This window comes from Arachis ipaensis, chromosome B10 (assembly GCF_000816755.2).
Source record: "Arachis ipaensis cultivar K30076 chromosome B10, Araip1.1, whole genome shotgun sequence".
NCBI classification, from domain to species: domain Eukaryota; kingdom Viridiplantae; phylum Streptophyta; class Magnoliopsida; order Fabales; family Fabaceae; genus Arachis; species Arachis ipaensis.
This window is the reverse complement of record NC_029794.2, coordinates 129,374,515-129,400,237: the sequence shown is the minus strand read 5'-3', so window position 1 is coordinate 129,400,237 and position 25,723 is coordinate 129,374,515. Positions and strand designations below refer to the sequence as shown.

General features: G+C 36.8%; 1 protein-coding gene and 1 pseudogene across 1 annotated transcript; one reads left to right on the top strand and one right to left on the bottom strand.

The window, feature by feature from the left end:
• Positions 1-12,057, top strand: part of LOC110268495 — a 24,890-nt pseudogene extending 12,833 nt beyond the window's left edge.
• LOC107621369 lies at positions 19,510-25,381 on the bottom strand. Its single transcript, XM_021114706.1, has 12 exons — positions 25,205-25,381; positions 25,079-25,140; positions 24,665-24,868; positions 24,470-24,558; positions 24,273-24,384; positions 24,005-24,165; positions 22,328-23,841; positions 22,176-22,248; positions 21,078-21,163; positions 20,549-20,654; positions 20,358-20,465; positions 19,510-19,896 (listed from the first exon to the last, which is right to left on the bottom strand). Exons 1-12 carry the CDS (start codon positions 25,379-25,381, stop codon positions 19,772-19,774), a joined length of 2,817 nt encoding a protein of 938 aa, XP_020970365.1. The 3' UTR covers positions 19,510-19,771.

Here is a 25,723-nt window from a genome sequence, read left to right as displayed (position 1 = left end):
AAGAAGAAGAAGAAGAAGAAGGGGAAAGGAAAGGGAAGAAGAAGGGGCAGCTCCCACTCCGGCGTGGTCTTCTCCCTCGGTTGCTCTCTCCCGAACTTGCTGTCTTCATCGTCCTTCTTCTTGCTAAACTCAACGGCGATGGTTTGGCAACAGCGTTAGAAGTTCGGCGATGGCTCTCTCCCGAACTCGCTGTCTTCATCATCCTTCTTGGTGAACTTAACAGCGGTTGTTTGGCAATGACGTTAGAATCTCGGTGATAGTGCAGCGGCCCCCTTCTCCTTCTTCGATCTGTTCTCCCTCTCTGCCCTTTCTCGCTCACACTCTCTCATCTCCCTCATGGTGCTTGATGGCGACTACTCCACGCCGCTGCTTAGGGTTCCAATTCTGCTTCTATTTCTGATTTACATTGTTAATCATATTGATTATGATTTTGTTAATCTATTGTTTTGAATTCTGATTCTATTAATCCATTGTTAATCACATTGTTTCCAATTCTGATTCTGTTTTTGATTTTGTTAATCCATTATTCTTCTACTTCTGTTTCTTCTGCTTCTGTTTTTGATGCTTCAGATTTTGTTTATGTTTGTGTTGTTATTTCTTTTTTCAATTATGCTTCTGCTTCTTTTTTCAATTCTGTTTTTGCTTCTGATGTTGCTTCTGTTTTCTACTTCCTGTTGATGCTATGAATTGGAAATATTTTTCCATTCATGCTTGTTGATTTATTAATTATGTTGTTCTTTGAAATGCAAATTCTGTTGTTCATTCTGCTTCATTTCTGCTTGTTGATTTAAAACTTCCATTGTTGTTTGCTGTTTCCTTCTTTGTGGGTTTCGTTTTGAAACTTTCATTGTTGGAGAGTAGTTCCAATGGAGATTGCCACTGAACTGGTTGCTAGAGATATTGAGGTTGAGGTTGAAATTTGTTGTTCGTCTTTATTTTCTTTATGATTCTTTGAAAAAGAGAGAAAGAAAGAAGGGAGGGGGAGTGGGAGAGAAGCCGAGAAGCAGAGTAGGATCGAGAGGGACAGGTGAGTGAGATGGTGATAGGGTGAAGTGAGGGTATAATTGTCCGAATGATGATTTTAAAACCAAGTTGGACCTTAGGGACGATTTTGTATGCAAAAAAAAGTTGGGGACGAAAAAAAATTTTTGGCCTATACCTTAGAAAGCAAAATCGTACTTAACCCTTTAAATTAACATGCTTTATAATGGAAAGAGATAAATTATACCCTCCCTTTAAATTAAGCTATTTTGGATGGAGCTATATCTAAGGGCATCAAATAAGCCCAAAAAAAGAGATAAATTGAAATGGATTTAGACACTTTTTCTCTATTCATACCATTTAAACCTCACTAGTAAAAACAATTCCTTTAGACACCAATATATTCTTAATTTTGTTGGAAAAACAACCATTGTATTCATAAAAATTTTGTAAACGCTGACAAAAGTACCCATCAAATAAAGAAAGTAATGTTATACTCATGAAAGATGGGTTTCGTGTGACAAAAGTACCCAAACACTAATTTTTTGTTGACATTCTAATAAAATTTTCAAATTATCCCACTCTTTATCTTTAACCTCAACTCCACTACCATATCTCTTCAATTCCAAACGTTTATCTTCTTTCTCTCGCTTCCAATTCTCCTCCTCTTCTTATTTCAAATTCCGACACAAATTAAACCTCCTCTTCAAACACCACAACCTTAATCTACAAAGGTTGCACCAATCAAAAGCTTCAAGACCCATCTGGCACCGCCTCTTAGAACCTAAAACTCTCTTGAACGCACTTGTCATACAGTCCTCGCAGAAGAACTTCGCTGCCAGCCGTCGTCGGAGCCTACCAATGCAGAGACGGCCTAACAAACTCCGACCGCTATGACTGTGAGAGCAAGATCCCAAACATGCTCGGAAAAACTCTGCGACGGTGATGTGCCAGCGGCGAGGATCCAGCTAAGTGGGTGTTACCTGAGGTACGAGGTTGTCAGATTTAAAGAGGTGCCGAAGACGCAGCTTCTTTACAACGTTTGCAGTTCAAAGGAAATGAAGAACGATGGTGATGTTGGGTTTGAAGAGAAGAGAGACTCGGCATTTGAGATGGTAGAGGATGGTGTGAAGGGTAATCATGGTAATTTGTTCTATACTGGGAGTTATCAGATGGCTGTGAAAGTTTGGAATTTAAAGAAGAAGAGATGGTAAGGTTTGGGTAATTTGAAAACTTTATTAAAAGATCAACAAAAAATTAGGGTTTGGATACTTTTGTTATATGGAATTCATCTTTCATAGATATGACGTTTGTTTTCTTATTTGATTGGTACTTTTGTCAGTATTTACAAAATTCATAAATACAAATGATTATTTTTCCTAAGTTTTTCTATTAAATTTAGAAGCTTTTGCATAATTTATTTTTTACAATATATAAATTTTCTTAAAGACTGTTGAGTTAAGAAATTAATTAATAGAATTGATGATGACAAACATTTTATTAGTGGGCTAATCACCCAATTAGTTTTGATTATTCTTGATAAGTGATGCAGGCTAAAAACAAGTGTTACAGCATCCCAACATCAAACAAAAGATTTATGCTAATGGGATGAATGGTAAGTAAAAATAAAGACAAGTCCAAGTCATTCATCTCAAGCAAAATTTCTTCAAAGAAGCAAGGCAAGGCACCAACGGGTTGTTTAATGGAAAACCAATCCAAGCCCGTATCCATCCCACAAAGCTTCTCTTGTAAGATTGAAGTCTTCTCTCTTTCAAAGTGCAACGTTCATCTCTCTATGACCAAGTCAAATCAGCTTCAGAAAAGTAAGAAAAAGAAAGAGAGAAAGAGCTTCTTCACCAAGATAGTCACCAAAGAAGCAAGAAAGAGAAACTAAGCTTGAAAGGCAGAAGTCATCTCAACAAATCCAAACCAAATCAAGCTTAGGTTATAGGTAAATCTTTTCCTCATACATGCAACTTGGTTACATCTCTTCTTCCCAACTCTCTGCTCTATCCGAAATGGGATACAAGGGAAAGAGGATTTCTGTTCTTCCCTGCTGTGTATCTACGGTCTTAAACAAGACTTGGGAACCAAGTTGGTTTTCAAGGGCTCAGATCAAGTTGACCTTTGGAAGATTTCTATGGTTGCTGTTTCATGGATTTCGGTCAAGATGAGGAAGTCAGAAGGAAAGTTTCTTCTCTAAGGATTAAGGTGAAAAAGTGAATCTGTGAGTTGGTGAAGCTCAAGGCTCAAGGTGTTGACCTTGGAAGAAGAACTCAGCAACATGCAAGGAGATAAAAGAAGCTTGCTGTTCATTCAGAAGGTAAGGAGAGAAAACCAGAGTGTGTAAACAGTGTTATGTTTAGAAGTTCCTCTACTTGGATAATGCTTTCTTTCAAAGAAGCATTCGGCCAATACTGAAGAACTGCATCTGAGGTTTGCGAATCTGGTTTTGCACATAGGAAAGAGGCTGTTGATGAAGTCAATCTCCTTCATGTTTTACAGATTGTAATTTACTTTTCAATGTTTATCTTTCTGTAATTTCTTGAGAGAAAAGGCATATTGAGAGAACTCAAGTAAAAGCCATGAGTGAAAAAAGGCTGAGTGATACACTTGAGAGAAAAGCCTAGAGTTATTTTCTGATTTCTTTAGGTATGTTTATGTCTTGTATCTCGTACCTGTGAGATATCCCTTTCTTAGTTGGGTTAGCACTAAGAGGATTAGTTAGGTATTAGCATAGCCAATGTCAAGTTAGGTTAGAACTTGAGTGTGAAAGGATTGGGTTAATCCTGTAAAATTGGTGTATGTAATACTGTTAACTATAGTGAAATTCTTCCATAGTTGTGGAGGAGACTGGATGTAGGTTGCATAGCACAAGGCAACCGAACCAGGATACATGCTGGTGTTAGCTTTTCTCTTCTCTGCTGAGTTCTGTTTTCTGATCTTCATGAGACAAAAATAAATTGTCTCATAAATTTCCGCTGCAAAGTTCAAACAGAACCTGAATTGAAAGTTTGTTTAAAAGGGTAATAACAGCAACTAAAAGGAAGGCATAGATTCAACCCCCCTTCTCTAAGCCTACCACAACCTTCAAAGACCCATAACAAATTTATTATTCGTAAAAGATTTTAAATTTTTGTATTCAATAAATATAAAATAAATATATTAAAAATTTAAATTTTTTGTATTTTTAATAAAAATCTAAGGGTCATGCTACATATCCATGTAATTTTGTATCCAAGTCCATCCAAGTTGACCCAACACGGCAACACCAAAAAAATCTAATACTATTAAATGAAACATGTAATACACGTGCCCAACACACAAAACGACTGTTCTTGTCCAACGCTTCTTCTCTTCTTCTTCTCTTCTCTTCTCTTCTCTTCTTCTTCTTCTTCTCACGCTCGTTTATGCACGAAGTGTCTTCTTCTTCTTCGCCTTCTTCTTCGCGTTCCTCTTCCTCCTCATTCTCCTCCTTCTTTTTCGCATTCCTTCTTCTTCACGTGTTTTCTCTTTATCGTCATTCTTTTGTTGTTGTCGCTGCTGTATTTTTTGTCTTTTCCTTCTTCTCTCTGGTGAAAAGCAGTAGAAGGTGAAGAGGAAGAGTTTTGAATTGTGCAGAACAGAAATAAACCGAACACGTCATTATGGTGAAACAATTGTATAGTACTGAGTGAACGAAACATAATATATTATATAAAATCAAATTCAAACAGTTTTCGCATAATGAACTGAACCACGTACTCATGGTGAAACAATTGTATAGTATTGAGTGAACGAAACACAATACATTATATAAAATCAAATTCAAACAGTTTTTCTGCATAATGAACCGAACACAGTACTCATGGTGAAACAATTGTATAGTACTGAGTGAACAAAATATAATCAATTATATAAATTCAAATTCAAACAGCTTTCTGCATAATGAACCGAAAACATAAAGATCCAATGGCGAACAACTTGGGCACAACCACAGTTGCCTACACCCTCACTGAAGGCCAGTCAAACAACCGGCCACCTTTCTTCAACGGGAAGAACTACTCCTATTGGAAAGAAAGGATAAGGATCTTCATCCAATCCATTGACTACAACATATGAAAGATCGTCGTGAACGGTCCAAAGATCCCAACAAAAACAAGTGCTGACGGAGTGGTGACTCCAAAAGAAGAAGTTGAATGGAATGAAGATGATAAGAAGAAGATAGAGCTGAATGCTAAAGCAATCAACCTTCTTCACTGTGCTATCAGCTTTGAAGAGTACCGGAAGGTGTCTAGATGCAAGACAGCCAAAAAAATCTGGGAAAAACTCCAGGTTACACACGAAGGCACCAAACAAGTAAAAGAAACGAGGATTGATATGCTGCGAAAAGAGTACGAGATGTTTAGCATGAAGGATGGAGAAAGCATTGATGAAGCGTTTGAGAGATTCTCAATCATAATCAACAACCTTGATGCTATGGGTACAAACTATGCAGAACAAACCTTAGTGAGAAAACTCCTTAGAAGCCTCACAAAAGAGTGAAAAAACACGGCCACTGTCCTAACCGAGAGTAACAACATAAGTCCCATAACCTATGATGAGCTGAGAGGAAAACTCCTTGCCTATGAAGCCACACACACAAACACAGACTCAAAGAAAAAGAGAATAGCCCTCAAGTCACAAATAGAACCAAAAGAGAGTGAGTCTAGTGATGGTATTTCAGATGACGAACTTTTGTTTTTTGCTAGGAGATTTAGAAGAATGATGAAGAGCAAGGGCAAATACAAGGGTTCAAGTTCAAAGGAGCACAAAATAGACTTGAGCAAGGTGACGTGTCATCATTGCAAGGAGGCTGGACACTTCAAGTCAAACTGTCCAAAGCTCAAAAAGGAGGACAAAGGAAAGAAGGAAAGGAAGAGAGTACTCATGGCAGCTTGGGAGGATCTTGAGAATGACTCAAATGAAGAAGAAGAATCTGAAGGAGATGACAAAGACTGCTTCATGGCTGGAAACAACAATTTTGATGAGGTAAACTATTATGATTTGACCATTGAGGACTTGCATGCTATTATTGATGATCTCACTTTAAACACATCAAAACTGCTTGATAAATACAATGAATGCAGATCTGAAAGAGATGTGTTAAGAGCTGAAAATAAATTTTTAAAAGAAAAAGTAAAGGAAACTGAATGTGCTTTGGATATTATTGAAGAAAACAGATTTCTAAAATCTGAACTTGAAAAATTAAAAGGAAAGCACATTGTGGATCCTTCCCATGAGTTAATTGCTGAAAATGAAAGATTAAATGATATGATCAAAAGGCTGAATGGTGACTTAGCAAAATTTGCTCAAGGTTCTAGCAACTTGGATAAATTACTTGCAAGTCAAAGGCCATTGTTTGAAAAATATGGTTTAGGCTACATAGCCAAGGAAGATGTAGTTTCTAACACTTCCTCTATAAAATTTGTGGCCTCTTCATCAAATACCAAACCCATACCAAACAAATCAGGTATCGGATATGTTTCAACATGTGAAGAAAAATCTGATGAAGAATACACAAATGAAGCTGAGCCTTCACCAAGAACTGGTCCGAATTCAAACCGGCCAGGTTTGGGTTACATTTCGAAAAATGAGGCTGCTTTCAAGAAACCATTTTTTTACAACAAAACTTCATTTTCGAAAGGTAAAAATGTTCAAAAAAATTCTGGTGAAAATGCTTTTGCAAAGAGGAATAACTTTAATAAAAATCAGTTTGTCAAAAGAAATGCATCTCCTCCAAAAACCAGAAAATTTCAAAACTTTAATCATTTCAAGCAATATAACTCACATCAGTTTCAGCAACACACACCAGAAAATCATTGTGTTAATTGCAAGAAATTTGGTCACTCATATGCACAATGCTTCATTGAAAAGAGAGTTGTAGAAAACAATGTCTACAATGTTGTTTGTGATTTCAATGCACTTGGGCAACCAAGATGGATTAACTTCAAAGGATCCAAATTAATTTGGATACCTAAGGCTACTTGAAACTCATCATGCATATTTGCTTAGCATCCAAGAACAAAAAGGACATGTGGTACATGGATAGTAGATATTCAAGGCACATGACTGGAAGGTCAACCTACTTCATCAAACTAAATAAGTATGATGGAGGTTTTGTGACCTTTGGAGATGATGGTAAAGGTAAAATTATTGCTGTTGGAAAAGTAGGTAATGAGCAATCTACTTTCATTGATGATGTACTTTTGGTATGTGGTTTAAAGCACAATCTTTTGAGTATAAGTCAGCTGTGTGATTTAGGATATTTAGTTGTTTTCAAAAGGCTTGAATGTTGTGTTGTTAATGAAAAGACAAATGAAGTGATGTTTGTTGCCAAGAATTTCAATAATATGTATGGACTTACTCTTGATGAACTAAAGGATCAAAATGTAGCTTGTCTTCACTCTAAAGAATCTGAAAAGTGGTTATGGCATAAGAGATTGGGCCATGCAAGTATGTTTCAAATAAACAAACTTGTAAAGAAAGAATTAGTAAGAGGTCTTTCTTTGATAAAGTTTGACAAAGACATCACTTGTGATGCTTGCCAAATGGGAAAACAAACAAAAAGTTCTTTTAAACCAAAGGAAGACATCTCTACTAAAAGACCACTTGAGTTGCTACACATTGATTTATTTGGTCCAACAAGAACTCAAAGCCTAGGTGGTAAACATTATGGTTTAGTAATTGTGGATGACTATACTAGGTTTGGTTGGGTTTTATTTCTTGCACACAAAAATGAAGCCTTTTCGGCCTTTGAACCTTTTTGCAAGAAAATTCAAAATGAAAAGGATTTGAAAATCTCTTCTATAAGAAGTGATCATGGAACTGAATTTGAAAATAATTTGTTTGAATCCTTTTGTGAGGAATTTAGAATATCTCACAACTTCTCTTGTCCAAGAACACCACAACAAAATGGCGTTGTGGAAAGAAGAAATAGAAGCATACAAGAGATGACAAGAGCTATGCTTTGTGAGAGTAATGTTCCAAAATTCCTTTGGGCTGAAGCGGTTAACACAGCTTGCCACATTTTAAATAGAACAATCATAAGGAAATTTTTGAAGAAAACCCCTTATGAACTTTGGAAAGGCTACCCACCAAACTTAGATTACTTGCACATCTTTGGATGCAAATGTTTTGTTTTAAATAACAAAGAAAATTTGGGAAAATTTGATCCAAAGGCTTATGAGTGTTTGTTTGTAGGATATTCCACAACTAGTAAAGCATATAGAGTTTATCATCAAGATGCTAGAATTATTGAAGAGTCCATACATGTTACATTTTGTGATACTAACTTGGTACAAGGCATTTTGGAAGATTGTGATGTAGGAAATCAAGCTCAAAAGGAAGATGAAACTGCTCAAAATCAGAAAAAAGAAAATTCTAGACAAGCTGAACCAGAAACTGCAAATGCTGAAAATTCAAGAGACAATTTCATTTTGTCTCATGAATCTGAAGGAAATTCTGCAGCCAGCAGCGCCCAGAATCCCTTGGTGAATGAATCTGCCTCCAAGTCCACCAGACCTCGTGAATGGAGATTCTTGAAGAATTATCCTGAGGAATTTGTCATTGGGGACGTCTCTCATGGAGTGCAAACAAGGTCTTCCACTAGAAAGGCAAATGAAGGATCAAACATTGCCCTTCTTTCACAAATAGAGCCTCAAAACGTCAAGGAAGCACTCAGTGACCCCTCTTGGGTTAAAGCTAAGGAGGATGAGCTTCTTGAGTTTGAAAAGAACCAAGTATGGACTTTGGTTCCAAGACCAAGTGGAAAGAAAGTGACCGGCACCAAGTGGATATTTCGGAACAAGTTGGGAGAAGATGGTAGCATTGCAAGAAACAAGGCAAGGCTAGTGGCTCAAGGATATGATCAAGAAGAAGGAATAGACTTTGATGAATCCTTTGCCCCTGTTGCACGAATGGAAGCTATAAGACTTCTCTTAGCTTATGCTGCATATTGTGGTTTTAAATTATATCAAATAGATGTGAAATGTGCATTTTTGAATGGAGTGATAGATAGAGAAGTGTATGTGGAGCAGCCTCCTGGTTTTGAAAATAAAGAGCATTTTGATCATGTTTTCAAATTGTCTAAAGCTCTCTATGGTTTAAGACAAGCTCCTAGAGCTTGGTATGAGAGACTTAGTTCTTTTCTTTTAAAAAATGGCTTTCAAAGAGGCACCACTGACACAACTCTATTCATCAAGAACTCTAATGATTCTTTTATTCTAGTCCAAATATATGTTGATGACATTATTTTTGGATCAGCAAATGAATCCCTTTGTTCTGAATTTGGAAAACTCATGACAAGTGATTTTGACATGAGTATGATGGGTGAACTTAATTTCTTCCTTGGGCTGCAAATTAAACAAACTGAAAGAGGTATTTTCATTCATCAAGAGAAGTATGCCAAGGAATTAGTTAAGAAATTTGGTATGGAAAATGCCAAACCCATGGGAAGTCCCATGCATCCTAATTCTAAATTAGATAAGGGAGAAACTGAGAAAGATGTTGATGAGACTAGGTATAGAGGAATGATTGGTTCCCTTATGTACTTAACTTCCTCTAGGCCCGATATTGTGCAAAGTGTTGGATTGTGTTCTAGGTTTCAATCCAAACCAAAAGAGTCACATCTTTCTGCAGTCAAGAGGATCATTAGATATGTTCATGGCACATCCAATTTTGGTCTTTGGTATCCTAAGATTGATGATTTTTCTGTAGTTGGTTATTGTGATGCAGATTTTGCGGGTGATAGAGTTGATAGAAGGAGCACTTCTGGTTTATGTTGCTTTCTTGAGAAGTCCTTAAACATTTGGTCAAGCAAGAAGCAACCAACAGTGGCCTTATCCACTGCAGAGGCTGAGTATATAGCTGCTTCTTCTTGTTGTTCTCAGCTTTTATGGTTAAAAACACAGCTTGCTGATTACAAATTGAATGCTGAAAATATTCCCTTAATGTGTGATAATATGAGTGCCATTAATATTTCTAAAAATCCAGTTTTGCACTCTAGGACTAAGCATATTGAAGTGAAATTTCACTCAATAAGAGAACATGTCCAAAAAGGGGGATATTAGTATTCAATTTGTTAAATCGGAGGAGCAATTAGCAGATATTTTTACAAAACCATTAGCTGAGGATAGATTCTGCATGCTTAGGACTTGTCTAAGAATTTTGAATTATGATTCTTTATTTGAAAAGTGCTGATGTATTTGCTGGAGCTTTTTGTCTCATAAACAGGCATGAGACAATTCTGGGCAGGTGATAAACGTTTCCCTCAAGTCAGCATGTTCTGGGCTTGTTTCAAATGAACCTCAATCTGGGCCAACCTCAATATGCAGATCAAGAGTGGTCCAAATGTGTTTCATTAAATTCATACCACTTCAAGGCCCAAATATGAATGTTACAATCTTGTTTGTTATTTTTGATGACTTGTGTGTTTCAGTTTTCAAGAAGGTTTTTACTAAATGTTTTGTGGCCCAAAAGGTTTTCAAGTGGATTTAATTTTGGCCCAAAAAGTGTTTCAGGTTAATTTTGTTGTTTTTCAATTTTTAAAATTAATTTCCTATTTTAATTTTAAATCAAATAAAACCATAGTTGTCAGAACCAAACCGGTGATCGAACCGGTCAGGTTACTGGGTCACTGGGTCACTGGTTCAACCGGTGGGTCACTGGTTGAACCGGTTAACCCGGTCCCACATAAGTAAAACGTATAAAATAGCTAAAAACTTAAAAATTAACAGTTAAAAAACATATCTCCAATAACATTTTAATAAACATTAAGTCTCAAATCCTAAAAATAAACATAATGTGAATGTGGTAACATGGCCGAGGATTCATGAAGAAGAAGATGGGTCCAACACTTCAAGCCTGCCGCTGTGGTCCCATAGAACATGCTGACATGAGCATTCATAGCCACAGAAACTATTTCATCAGCAACTCAGCAAACAATGAGCTGAATCTTAATAGATATGGCTCCCTACAAGTTGTTCCTTCTGGACATACTATCAAGTCACCTGTTTTCCACACACCAAATCACAATCTTGTTTTCTATCCCTTGTGAGTAACAATCCTAATTGGAGCTATGAACTCTGACACCTTACTCAAGCTATATGTGACTGCAATCAAAGGCTTAGCCAAACAAGTGCTTAAAAAAACAGGATCAAGGAGTGTCCTATGTGTGCAAACATATATAACACTAATCTCCAAGAATAATCCACAACAACAATCCACTAACTACTAAGAATAATATACAACATCAACCAACATATATAACACTATAACAGATAACAATAACAATCTAACAACAATGGATAATCAAACAGAAAAACATGTGGAAGTATTCATGTTCTCATCTGCCAACATACAGAATCAATCTACAATAATCAATTAATTCTGACTATCAGTACTAAATCAAACAGAAAAACATGTGAAAGTAATGCCAACATACAAAAATCAAACAGAAAAACATGTGGAAGTATTGAAAACATACAAAAATCAAACAGAAATCAAAGTATCAAACATATGTGAACAACCAATTTGGGTAAATTCTAACAGAAATCAAACAGAAACCAGCATACATAATCAATCTACAATAATCAATTAATTCTAAGTTTCTAACTATCAGTATTCAGTAGTAGTTCGGTAATAAATTATTGAAAATTAACTTCAAAAAATGAAAAAAATTAAAACTACATACCTGGACGGCTGGACGGCTGGACCCTGGAGGGATAGAGGGACGAGCAGAGCAGAGAAGAGGGAGACAGGAGGTGGCGACTCACGACTGACGACCTGGAGGCAGTAGGCGACGAGGAGGCGACTGCTTCTTCGCGGTGGTGAGTGGCGCACGAACTCTGGCTGAAGCTGCTGGCTGCTGAGTCTCCGCGCCGGCGACGAACTGAAGCAGAGTAGCAGACTCTCTATCTCTCAGCTGTCAGCTCTCATGGCCAAAGTAACCGTTTGGGAAGGGAAAGGGGGAAACAGGGGATAGATGCAGTGAATGAGGGTATGAGACGGATGGAGGCTAGGGTTAGTTTCAGCAGCAGCTCATTTTATTTTTATTAGGAAACGACGTCGTTTCCAGCGAAAAGGAAAAAAAAAAAAAGGTTCAAACCGGCCCGGGTTAAATGAAACCCGCCGGTTCTCCGGTTCTTACCAAACCCGGCCGGTTCAATCCGGGTCATTCCGGTTTGATTCCTTGTCCGGTTATATGTCTCGCCCGAACCGGTTATAGCACCGGTTTCCGGTCCGACCGGCCGGGTCGGTCCGGTTCTGACAACATTGAATAAAACCTTTCTTGTATGAGGTCATGTCTTTTCAAGTCTTTTCAAATGGTGATGCAGTTGCATGGTTTTAGAAATTTGCTTTTGGGTACGGTTACCAACACTCCCTCTCTTCCCTCCATAACTCCTTCTTTATCCCTTCGGTTTTTACCACTACCCACATTACTCTCTTTCTTCTTAAATAAAAAACCACCAAATGAGGAAGAAAACCATAGCACACAAGCCTCCTAGAGAAAAGGTGTATAAACTTCCATCCAAACCCTCCACTCGCTCCCAAGACCGAGCCTTCACACCTTCACTGTCTCCTCCTACCTCTCCTCCACGCACGATTCCCATGGCGCGAACCAAGACCACTCCAAGGCACCCTGCTCCTGCCAAGCCGACGCCACCACCTAAGACGACGCCCTCCAAACCAAGCTCTTCGAAACCTGGCTCATCCAAGGGGAAGCGTCCTGCTGTTGAAGAACCTGTTCCTGAGACAACAAAACCTAAGTCAAGGTCTGTCCCTGTTCGATCACAAAGAGGTAACCCTCATCGCCCTCTCAAATCTGTTAGAGAACCAGACATTGATCCTTTTGCTCACAAATCACACTACATGACATCTCACTCAGAGTTTAACCCCCATCGTTTCAAATCTGCCATGAACCACGATTTTTATGAGGGAGTTATTCAGTATCGTACTCTATGTCCATCTTTTCTGGCTGATTTACCTGATTTGAAAAAGAAAGGTTTTTCTTTTGTTGAAAATTTGGAATTTTTAGACTGGAATCATCTTTTCAAAATAAAAAAACCTGTATATCCTCAGTTGGTCAAAGAATTTTATGCAAACATGACTTACCATGAAGGAAGTGTGCATTCGTATGTTAAGGGCAGAGACATTATCTTGAATAATGAAACTATCAGTGACTCCTTGAAGTACACTGATGTTGGGCCGTGTGCTTATACTTCTGTAAAGTGGGATGATGGGGTTGGTATCTCTTACCAAGATGCTTTGGCTCACATTTGTGAACATGTTTCCTTAATTGATGGCATCACACCCACTCACAAAGCCCTAGGATATGAACGTGCTCAGTTGCACCGAATTGTTAATCACATCTTGATTCCTCAAAGTGGTTCATATCAAAGGGTCTCTTACACGGACACACTTGTTTTGTATGCCCTAATCACTAAAACAGAAATCTCTTTTGCCTACTTGATGACTAGATACATGGTTGATTCTGTTCGAAGTATAAAAGATAAACACTACCTTATGGCATGTTTTTAACTTGCATATTTGAGAATTTTAGTGTTGACCTGTCAAATGAGGATTATGAAAACAGACATTCATACCTAAAAGGTTGTGGTTCAGTGAAACAGCAAAAATGACCAACTAGATCTGAGAGAGTGGTTCTAGATGATGATGATGAAGAGTTCATTCCTGATGACTCTCCTCCTCCTTCCACCAAGGGTACTTCCATCTCAACTGGAAAGAAATTTGCTTTGCTGAATGTGGTCAAGGATGTCGCTCAAGAGTTTGTTTCCCAATCAAATCACTTGATTGCCATGAGCAAGGAACAAAGGAAACTAGCTAGCAAGCATGAGAACTTTCTGAAGAAATCAAGGGATAGGGTGGCTGTGCTTATGACCTTCATTGATAACCTTCACAATGATGAAGACATTTCCACTGATGTTGAAGAGGAAGCTGCTTCGGAGGGAAATGGTTCTGATGCCTAGGATTTGTCTCATAAAAACTGCTGCTGCTCTTTTTTTTTTTTTGTCTCATGAATTCTGTTTATTTTGCTACTATATGCCTAGTTATTATGTTGGATGACTGTAATACCTATTAATACCTTTGTTGGCTTAGTTGGAACTTTGGACTGTGGGCTGACCGTTTCTTGCAGGACTCTTAATGTTGTTTTTGTGGATCTTGCTCATTATCCACCCTTGATGACAAAAGGGGGAGTAATAGCAATGCAATAGCAATAGTGTTTTGTTTTAGTTTTTTGGGTGTTTTTGGGTATGATTTCACTTGCTGATGATATTAGCTTGATGTTGGGCTAATTATGTGGTGTTGCTTATATGTTATCCCCTAGACAAGATAAAAGTGCATAGTTCTTTATTGTGCTTTCTTTAAGTACAATGTGAAACATGAATAAAGAAGAAAGCATAAATCCAGGGGGAGCTAATCTTGAAAAAGAAAGGGGGAGCAACACTAAAGCAAGAAACATCAAAGGGAAAGTTTTCTAACTTTATCAAAATTTTAATTCCTTTGATCATTGCTTGATTATGTTTGTCATCAAGGGGGAGATTGTTGAGTTAAGAAATTAATTAATAGAATTGATGATGACAAACATTTGATTAGTGGGCTAATCACCCAATTAGTTTTGATTATTCTTGATAAGTGATGCAGGCTAAAAACAAGTGTTACAGCAGCCCAACATCAAACAAAAGATTTATGCTAATGGGCTGAATGGTAAGTGAAAATAAAGACAAGTCCAAGTCATTCATCTCAAGCAAAATTTCTTCAAACAAGCAAGGCAAGACACCAACGGGTTGTTTAATGGAAAACCAATCCAAGCCCGTATCCATCCCACAAAGCTTCTCTTGTAAGATTGAAGTCTTCTCTCTTTCAAAGTGCAACGTTCATCTCTCTATGACCAAGTCAAATCAGCTTCAGAAAAGTAAGAAAGAGAAAGAGAGAAAGAGCTTCTTCACCAAGATAGTCACCAAAGAAGCAAGAAAGAGAAACTAAGCTTGAAAGGCAGAAGTCATCTCAACAAATCCAAACTTGTAAGATTTCTATGGTTGTTGTTTCATGGATTTCGGTCAAGATGAGGAAGTCAGAAGGAAAGTTTCTTCTCTAAGGATTAAGGTGAAAAAGTGAATCTGTGAGTTGGTGAAGCTCAAGGCTCAAGGTGTTGACCTTGGAAGAAGAACCTAGCAACATGCAAAGAGATAAAAGAAGCTTGCTGTTCATTCAGAAGGTAAGGAGAGAAAACCAGAGTGTGTAAACAGTGTTATGTTTAGAAGTTCCTCTACTTAGATAATGCTTTCTTTCAAAGAAGCATTCGGCCAATACTGAAGAACTGCATCTGAGGTTTGCAAATCTGGTTTTGCACATAGCAAAGAGGCTGCTGATGAAGTCAATATCCTTCATGTTTTACAGATTGTAATTTACTTTTCAATGTTTATCTTTCTGTAATTTCTTGAGAGAAAAGGCATATTGAGAGAACTCAAGTAAAAGCCATGAGTGGAAAAAGGCTGAGTGATACACTTGAGAGAAAAGCCTAAAGTTATTTTCTGATTTCTTTAGGTATGTTTATGTCTTGTATCTCGTACCTGTGAGGTATCCCTTTCTTAGTTGGGTTAGCACTAAGAGGATTAGTTAGGTATTAGCATAGCCAATGTCAAGTTAGGTTAGAACTTGAGTGTGAAAGGATTGGGTTAATCCTGTAAAATTGGTGTATGTAATACTGTTAACTATAGTGAAATTCTTCCATAGTTGTGGAGGAGACTGGATGTAGGTTGCATAGCATAAGGCAACCGAACCAGGATACATGCTGGTGTTAGCTTTTCTCTTCTCTGCTGAGTTCTATTTTCTGATCTTCATGAGACAAAAATAAATTGTCTCATAAATTTCCGCTGCAAAGTTCAAACAGAACCTGAATTGAAAGTTTGTTTAAAAGGGTAATAACAGCAACTAAAAGGAAGGCATAGATTCAACCCCGCTTCTCTAAGCCTACCACAACCTTCAAAGACCCATAATAAATTTATTATTCGTGAAAGATTTTAAATTTTTGTATTCAATAAATATAAAATAAATATATTAAAAATTTAAATTTTTTGTATTTTTAATAAAAATCTAAGGGTCATGCTACATATCCATGTAATTTTGTATCCAAGTCCATCCAAGTTGACCCAACACGGCAACACCAAAAAAATCTAATACTATTAAATGAAACATGTAATACACGTGCCCAACACACAAAACGACTGTTCTTGTCCAACGCTTCTTCTCTTCTTCTTCTCTTCTCTTCTCTTCTTCTTCTTCTTCTCACGCTCGTTTATGCACGAAGTGTCTTCTTCTTCTTCGCCTTCTTCTTCGCGTTCCTCTTTCTCCTCATTCTCCTCCTTCTTTTTCGCGTTCCTTCTTCTTCACGTGTTTTCTCTTTATCGTCATTCTTTTGTTGTTGTCGCTGCTGTATTTTTTGTCTTTTCCTCCTTCTCTCTGGTGAAAAGCAGTAGAAGGTGAAGAGGAAGAGTTTTGAATTGTGCAGAACAGAAATAAACCGAACACGTCATTATGGTGAAACAATTATATAGTACTGAGTGAACGAAACATAATATATTATATAAAATCAAATTCAAACAGTTTTCGCATAATGAACTGAACCACGTACTCATGGTGAAACAATTGTATAGTATTGAGTGAACGAAACACAATACATTATATAAAATCAAATTCAAACAATTTTTCTGCATAATGAACCGAATACAGTACTCATGGTGAAACAATTGTATAGTACTGAGTGAACAAAACATAATCAATTATATAAATTCAAATTCAAACAGCTTTCTGCATAATGAACCAAAAACGTCATTATGGAGCAACAATTCTATAGTACTGAGTGAACAAAACATAATCCATTATATAAAATCAAATTCATACAGCTTTCTACATGATGAACCGTACATACTCACGGTGAAACAATTGTGTAGTACTCAGTGAACGAAACATAATCTATTATACAAAATCAAATTCAAAATACCTCTGTCTACAATTTAGATATTATCAATTCAATTCAATTCAATTCAGATTCAGAACACCTCTGTCTATTCAATTCAAATAAAATTAGCAATTGCATTCCATTGGATTCGATTCAAAATTGAATAATCCAAATCGTTCTCATTCAACTTATTTGAAGTTTATTCATTCATTGTTTCAATTCAAAAGTCCATATCGAAGAAGAAAACAAAGAAAAAGAAGAACGACGAAGCTTATTACGTTGAAGTCAATCCAGATCTATAACGAAGAACACGAGTAGAGAAGAAGAACAACAAGAAAGAAAACGCGAGTAGAGGAGAACGACGAAGCCTATAACGCGAAGCCTATAAAAAAGAAAATGCAAGCAGAGAAGAAAGGTTTACATTGAGTAAAAGCCATAGAAGGTTTACGTTATATGTGGCGCGTGAATCACAAACGATTTGAAGATTGAAGAGGCACGTATAGCAAAAAAATCTTGGATAACATCCATATATTTTTTATATGGACGTGGAGCATTATTAAAAATTTTTTAATTTATAATGTTAACCTATACGTTTAGAGTACATGATAGATGATCTTAACAAGTGTATTAAAATTTGCGCAACATAAATTCTCTCAAATTTTAGTTACAGCTAGAAAAATAGGACTAAAATTTTGAAATTGACATTTCCTTCATTCTATTGATTGGCATGCCATACCCATACACCACATTTAGCTTAGTGCATTGTAACATTTTCCAAATGAAGTTTATTGATGATAACACAAGTAACAACAGCGACAACCGTCCATTTTAAAAATAAAGAAGTTTTTGCAAAAATAAATGGCCACAAATTAAATCAAGACAGCTAGACCTTATCCACTTTTTTCTTAGATAAAATTGAGTCCTCACCTACCTATTTCCCTCAACTTAAGCAGCCCCGCTTTCTGCAAACCACCTAAATTATTTCATTTAAATATTTTATTTAAATGATCAAAACAAAAAATATCAAGATTTTTTTAGTTTGTGAAAATCCTTTTCATCAATAAGCACTTTTTAATCGTTCATTTTTTTAAAATTTTATTTCCTTATTAATAGTTTTCTAATTAATAAATTGATTTAAAAAATAAATAAATAATTAAATAGTTTTAGTTTTTATTTTTTTAAAAAAAAAAAAACAAGGTAGTTATTTGACATATATCTCTAAAGTCAATGTTTGTTCTTCCCTTAAACTTTCCACTCTACCACCCACAGTGGTGGTTGCAAAAAGATTCCTCTCTTATTTTACTCCAACAAGACTCGTTCAAATTCACAAGATAGTATCAATAATTCACAACCCCCTTTGTCCTTCTCCTCCATCAAATAAAGCTGCCGACAAAGTTGTTAATCATCACCATCCTCAATAAGAAAAAATGAAGAATAAGGGTTTCTCTCTGGCACTGGTCTTCATGATCATCTTCCTTTGCAGTTCTTCTTCTTATGGAAACTACTGTGAAGGTGGTGATGATTGCCTTATTGGAGCCGATTTGGAGTCAGAATTCTCGATGAGTTCTCATGCTGCAAGAATGCTCTACGATGTGAGTCAGTCAACGACCGGAAAAACCAGCAACAGAAACGGTCCTTCTGTTGATTGTCCTCGGAAACAAGGTTACCGTACCTGCTTGCCTTCCAGAAATGGTCGTGGATCTAACCAAAATTGTGGTGACTACACAAGGGTTTGTTAATTTATTTAATTAGCAAGGTGTAATTTATGATTTGTGATGATGATCAAGATCAATTAAAGTTAAATTTCGTTTCTTGATGTGAAGGTGTATGCGTATGTTTGGATTTTGTAATAATAATGTGATGAAGTATGTGAAGAAGTATTTATGATTTGATTTGATACTTCGTTTTGCTGCATAGTCAGTCGGTGTAATTATTGTTGAGGAATAAATTCCATGTGAGATGGAAAAGTTTATAGTAGATGGATTACTGCTTTTCCTAGAATTTTAGGGCATGTTGGTGAATTTGGTTTAAGAATTTAGAGGGTATATTTTTCTTTTTTATCCTCTAACTCCATTGATTAAGGACTAATTTCTTGCCGATCTAAACTCCATTTAAGAGTCTATTATTGACCAATAAATATTGCTCGACCGGACCGACCATATTTAACCCATATAATTTTGACAAATTGCAGTAGCCTACTCCGTTTTTTAGTAGGTGACCACAAGACAAGGCAGATAAACTGCTTTGGCACTATAAACAAATAGAGATGTATTTTCTTAATTTTTTTTAATTAAATGTGTAAACTATAAAGTGTAATCTCTAATTTTTTTTAATTTTTTTTATTTCTCGTATTTCTTCTTAGTTCCATTTATAGAATATATGGTGAGAGAAAAATTAAAAGGATCGAACTCCGAAAAAAATACCCAAGTTTGTCTCTGTCAATTTTCACCAAAGATCACCTAACTTCTAACAAAAAAAATAAATGATAAAACGATATAATCCTTAACTTTATAAGACGTATCGATCTCTTCTAATCCAAAGCAACATATTTTTGTTTAATAAAAGAAAACACAGGACTATCGTGCAATTAACAAGTTAAGATCCATTTATACATGTCCGTTTTCCCAATGAGAGTGTTTCAACAAAGGGGAGGAGTAACTTGAGAAGGGGGAAGTTCTTTCTTGTAATAGTAGCAAGGCGAATTAGAGAGCATACATTCTCCCCTCTTTGTTACAAGAGCAAAGTAAAATTAGGACGTTCAAAAACATAAATCGACTAAACTCATTACTTTCAATATAGAGAAGCCAGCTCCAAAAGATCTTTGTGTTCATCGGATACATAAGATTTCACCTTCATAGTGGGTTTCCCATCACTTCCTGGTGAAATGCACTTAATCCCAATGACAGTGGCCAAACCTGCACAGATAAATTTTTGTCAACCCAACGAACAATGCCAAGGACAAGTAAAAAACATCTAAGGACAGTGACTTTCACAACTTCACCTCACACTCAAAGCTAATTGATACAGCCAATAATAAATTCTCAGCTTTTTTCCTATAATGCAGAATCTTTGACCCATTTGCTTGTAAAATACTTAGTTACATACTAAAATGTTACACTAATTGGCAACAGACTATTATACGGTGATTTCATAACAATTTTTGGAAGCGAGCAAACAACCCAGTGCAGTGGTTACATTTGTAACTGTAAAATATTTTACACTGGAAATGTTTTAGATTAGATTGTGGACTTGACAACAAATAGTAAGGGAAGAAATCAAGTATAGCAACATTTCCACCATCAATAAATAAAGGATGAAGCTAAATTCCAGCTTCACCGAGTGTGTTCCCATGATAAAGCATTACGATTATACTCACTATTATGTACGCGACCATACACCATTCTTTCCCCTTTCCAATATTCCAGAGGCCTTGTCCTGATCCTGGTGCTTCTCCTTAGTCCAGCCTCCCATGATGTACCGGCAGCTGGGAAGATAAAGCGTAAGTTAAGGACTATAACAGAAATATTATAGAAAATAAATCGATGAGATCAACGAGCAGTAGAAAACCTGCAAGGGACTGCCTCCGAGAAAGACTTCTATCTATATGTTGTTTTCTCGAACACCTATCTCTCCTTTGTCTATTATCAGGCAAAGAATTACCATCTGTCTTTTCCTGTAACCAGGGACAGAGATTCAGCTCCAAAACCATAACTTTTGTAATTATTATATTTAAATGCACCCTGTCTATTAATAGTCTTAAATGTATAGTACAATTTGGCACAAAATGAAGAAAAAGTGCTACTAGTACATTCTAATTTTCAACAAATGCTAACTTGGGAACCAATTCAAAACCATAACTTTTGCAATTATTTTTCAATTTCACACCGTCTATTAACAGTCTTCATTGTATAGTACAATTTGGCTTTGCAAGGAAATGAAAAAAAAAAGCCCAACCTATTATTAGTTCAAGACAAGAAACTGTTTGAATAGAGGCTACTATCTACCTTGCTAATACATGATATAACGAATAATTGAAATGAGATTCAAATACAAAGACTGAAAGGGGAACAAAAAGGAAAGCAGCAAAGTTGTTAACCTGTAAACATTGTTCTGAACCATCATCTGATCTTCTGGAATCTTTATCACAATCATTGGCTTGAAACCCAGTAGTGTCTGACTGATCTGCTAATCCATACAAACAACTGACTTAGAACTATCAACAGTAAAGCTAAAGGTAATACACAAAAGATGTCCTCCCTTGATTTCAGATCAAAATAATTTATCAGGGAAGTATCTGAATTGTCATAATGTGTAAACAACAAAATTAATCAAAACTTATCCCGCTAAGACCAACGACATTGATAAAATTAATGGCAGCATTCAGCTCTATCGAAAAGCGAAAACTGGCAGTTTTCAACAAATCCACACACACACACTCTCTACAATAGGTAAATTAAGTCTATGAATCCTTAGAAGAAAAGATTAAAAAACCATAGGTTAAATGGTGATGAAGTATGACAATTGTTTTGCAGAAAACAAGGGATCAATAAAGTTGTTTATGCATTTAAGATAAAACTGGCTTAGTGTACCAAACTGCTAAAAAAAGGTGCATTTCATTTCAAGTGAATTGATTAAATGACTATGGCAAAGAGATCTCATGGGAAGAAAATAACAATAAAAAATATTTTTTTGAGTAATAGGAAAAGTAGATCTCTAAAGAATTTTGCGAATTTATAGGCCCTTAAATAAAAATAAAATACCAAGTAAATCTCTCAAAATTTTGTAATGGAATTATAGGTCTTGAGAAAAAAAAAAGTACCAAATAAATCCCTGGAGAAAGGAGAATTGAAACACGAGATTTATAAGTCCCTAGAAAATTGAAATATTAGACACAATTCATCCTTCTAACCCATAAGTCCACCCTTGCAAATTTTCAGGATTTACTTGGTAGCTTTTTTTTCTCTCAGGGACTTATAAGTTGATCGTAATGTTTCTTTAAAAATCTACTTGATACTTTTTTTCCCTAGGGACTCAAGCCCATCACAAAAAATTTCAAGAACATACTTGTCTTATTACTCTATTTTTCTTAATTAAAATAACAAAATGGAAACATTATAGAGATGGCTTGGGGTCAGCCATGAATTAACCAGCCATTGTGCATGTATATCAGAACCAGATGAAAAAATGTGCATACCTGGAGGATTCACCAGGTTAATATTAGAATCATCTGATGGCACAGCAGCTGCATGTGCCTGCATATTCTCTGCCTGTATCAAAACATAGATTGATTCAGAGCTACAAAATTTGCCACAATTCAGGATGAAAAAGCTTGAAATATAAACATACGTCATCCTCGATTTCACAGGGTCCACTTGTTTCAATATTTGGCATCCCTACTCTGTCATTCATACCACTGTCTCCAATACCCACATCCATGTCAACATGAGGACCATTTGACTCAGCATTAGCATCAAACTCAGGCTGCCTTGGGTTATCCTCCAGAGACTTTTGGGGTGTACTAGCACAATCTCTAATGGCGTCTTCAACTGAATGCATCTCACTGTCTCCAATATCCACGTCCATGCCAAAATGAGGTCCTTTTGACTCAATATTAGCATCAGGCTGAGGTTGCCTTGAATTATCCTCCACGGACTTTTGGGGTGTAATAGCACAATCTCCTATGGTCTCTTCCACTGAATGTGTCTCAATTGTTGCAATTATTTCTTCAAGTAAGGGTTTATTCAGTTTAGTGGGTACCATCCCAGAACGATCTTCCTTGGATTCTCCAGAAGAACTGGAGCCATTCCTGACTGTGTCACCTGCTGAATTTGCCTTACTAATAGCAACACCATCATCAATTATGTTTGCAGAGTGTACTAGCACATTCATACCACTGTCTCCAATATCCACATCCATGTCAACATGAGGACCATTTGACACAATATTAGCATCAAACTCAGGCTGCTTTGGATTATCCTCCAGAGACTTTTTGGGTGTACTAGCACAATCTCTAATGGTGTCTTCAACTGAATGCATCTCACTGTCTCCAATATCCACGTCCATGCCAAAATGAGGTCCTTTTGACTCAATATTAGCATCAGGCTGAGGTTGCCTTGAATTATCCTCCACGGACTTTTGGGGTGTAATAGCACAATCTCTGATGGTCTCTTCCACTGAATGTGTCTCATTTGTTGCAATTATTTCTTCAAATAAGGATTTTTTCAGTTTAGTGGGTACCATCCCAGAACGATCTTCCTTGGATTCTCCAGAAGAACTGGAGCCATTCCTGACCGTGTCACCTGCTGAATTTGCTTTACTGATGGCAACACCATCATCAATTATGTTTGCAGAGTGTACATTTGACGGCTTCCCAGAAGCAATAAGATTGGGCTCCTGGTGTATCAGAGGGACTGGAGAATTTGTTCTGTTGGATAAAGGATCACTTCTATCAGCTGCAAATGGATCCACTGATGGCTCTGCGCGTGAAATGTGCTGCTGCAACAAAGGTAATAGAGCAAATGGACTTCTTGGCGGGGTAGGTGAACCTGATTGCTGCAAGAGGCATCCTATGTCCTGTCTAATAGGCGTCCTATTATTAAATCCTGTCAATAAATTATCGAGGTTGGACAAAGGTTTCCTCTTCCTTGGCTTTGATGAGTTCCCATGCAATGATTTCATATCAAGAATTTGGCTATTATTTGGGAACTCAGGAACAACTAATTTCTCTAAAGCAATTGGTTTGATCTGTAAAGTCTCCTGTAAGAGAGTCATTGCTCCATCCCCTTCTAGATCTTCAGAATTGCATTGAAGCAATCTATCCAGTACGTCATTGGTCTTGTTCTCTTCAATAGCAGGTGAATCTGCAGCAAAATACATCATATCAATATCTGAAGTCTAGAAAACCAGAGAAATGTAAAGCAACTAATGCTAGGAGGGAAGGCCAAAACTCATTGACGAATAACATATACCCAAGAGAGATTAAAAAAAAATCAACCTGTGCTCCGTAGAGTGTCATTCACTTACCAATTACTTCATTTTCCAGCGGAGTAATACAAGCTCCACCTTCGTCTGCGCTCTCACCAACAGAGTCAAGACAAACAGATTCACTTGCCTCTTGAGAGGGTGGACCATAATTGTTATTGTCAAAAGTTTCTTTTGGATACCGATGCTTGTATTTGACCCGCCTGAGCCATATGATATTATGACGAATATTAACAAACTAAAAATAAAAGGATGACAAACATCATAAACAAGGCAATGAGAGTTGATTATTTAACAATTAGCATCGTACCTCTCATTATTCCCTGAAAGTCCTGGTCGACGTTGTCGCGGCTTAGTGCTAGTATCAGACGGATTTGACTCAAGTGACACACCCGTCAGCTTTTGTATCTCTCTTTTTGCATCTATCCATCAAATGCAGACCGAACAAGAGAAAACGTTAGAAACAACATCCAATGTGTACACAGGAAAAGAAATATGGTGACTTACTTTCTAGCCGTTCATGGGCCAAGAAGAATTCCACTGGATCTTTCAGTTTATCAAGGTCTTGCCTTGGTATCAAACTCTCAACAGATTGACTGTCAAAACAATAAGAGAGAAACAAATTCAAAAAAAAAAAATTTCAGCATGACAAAATGGGGGAAGGGATGGGATTGGGGGTGAGCCTGGAGAAGGTAGTTTTACATTTTAGTTGGCTTTAAAGAGAAACGAGCACGCTTCAGGCCTAAAGCAGGTCTCCGTTTTCGAGGAAACTCCAAAACCTCTTCAGCAACAACATCATTTTCTTCATGACATGCTGGATTATCATTTTCTTCATGACATGCTGGACCACTCGAGATTTCAGAGTCAAACAGTCCAGGATTTTCACATATCACCACTCTAATTCTTCTGCTTTTTTCATTTCTTATAAAAACTCAAGTCAAACAATGAACTCAAATTTTGAAACCCATGCATCACACCATCTATTCATACATAAAAAAGTAGCAAAGTAACTTACTCCCGTCGAATTTCACCCAAAAGAAAGGAACAAAAATTGCCCACACACAATGCACTTTGGTGATTTACTCAAAACCCTAAAATGCCACTCTTAGCTGGAACAGAAGATCAGACACAGACACAATAATTGGAAAATTGACAACACCTAGTGAATAAATTCCGACCTGCGGAAAAAAATTAAAAATAAAAAGTGAAAATGAGCTGAAAGGAGTTGAAGTGGAATTGTACCGTGGATCGGAGATGGTTATGGATGGAGTCCAGATCGTAGTTGGGATCGTAGGGCTTCGAAGAGGAAGAAGTAGTGACAGCAGAAGAAGAAGATGATACTATTTGGGGAAAGAGGGAGAGACCCCAATAGTTGGCGAGAGGATCCATCACTTCACACACAGAACTTTCTTTCTCCATTTTCATTCATTCTTTCACTTCAAGATTTTCGGTGAGTCTGAAAAGGTTTTGGGGCTTTTGTTGTGGATTTGCGATGGCTGTGGCCGCAGTAACGGTGGCTGTGGTGGTGGTTGTGTGGAAGGGTGATGAAGATGATGAAATTGGAAGGATGATGATGAGTGTGCTTTTTGAATGAATGAATTTCCCGGTTCAATTCCGATACGGAAAACAGACACCAAATGCAGAAACAAACAAAATTCAAAATCATCTTATTCTTCAAATTTTAACGACGTCGTTTCGTAGTACATTGATAAAAGCTGTTAATTCACTTTTTTTTCTCTAAATTAAATTGGTGTAGGTGTA

Excerpts from the sequence above, each read along its gene's own strand:
- LOC107621369 (XM_021114706.1), bottom strand. The coding sequence starts at position 25,381 with ATGGAGAAAGAAAGTTCTGTGTGTGAAGTGATGGATCCTCTCGCCAAC. Across the intron at positions 24,166-24,272 it reads CTTTCAGGGAATAATGAGAG|GCGGGTCAAATACAAGCATC; the intron begins GTACGATGCTAA and ends CATATGGCTCAG. Across the intron at positions 20,466-20,548 it reads TCGGAGGCAGTCCCTTGCAG|CTGCCGGTACATCATGGGAG; the intron begins GTTTTCTACTGC and ends TTATCTTCCCAG.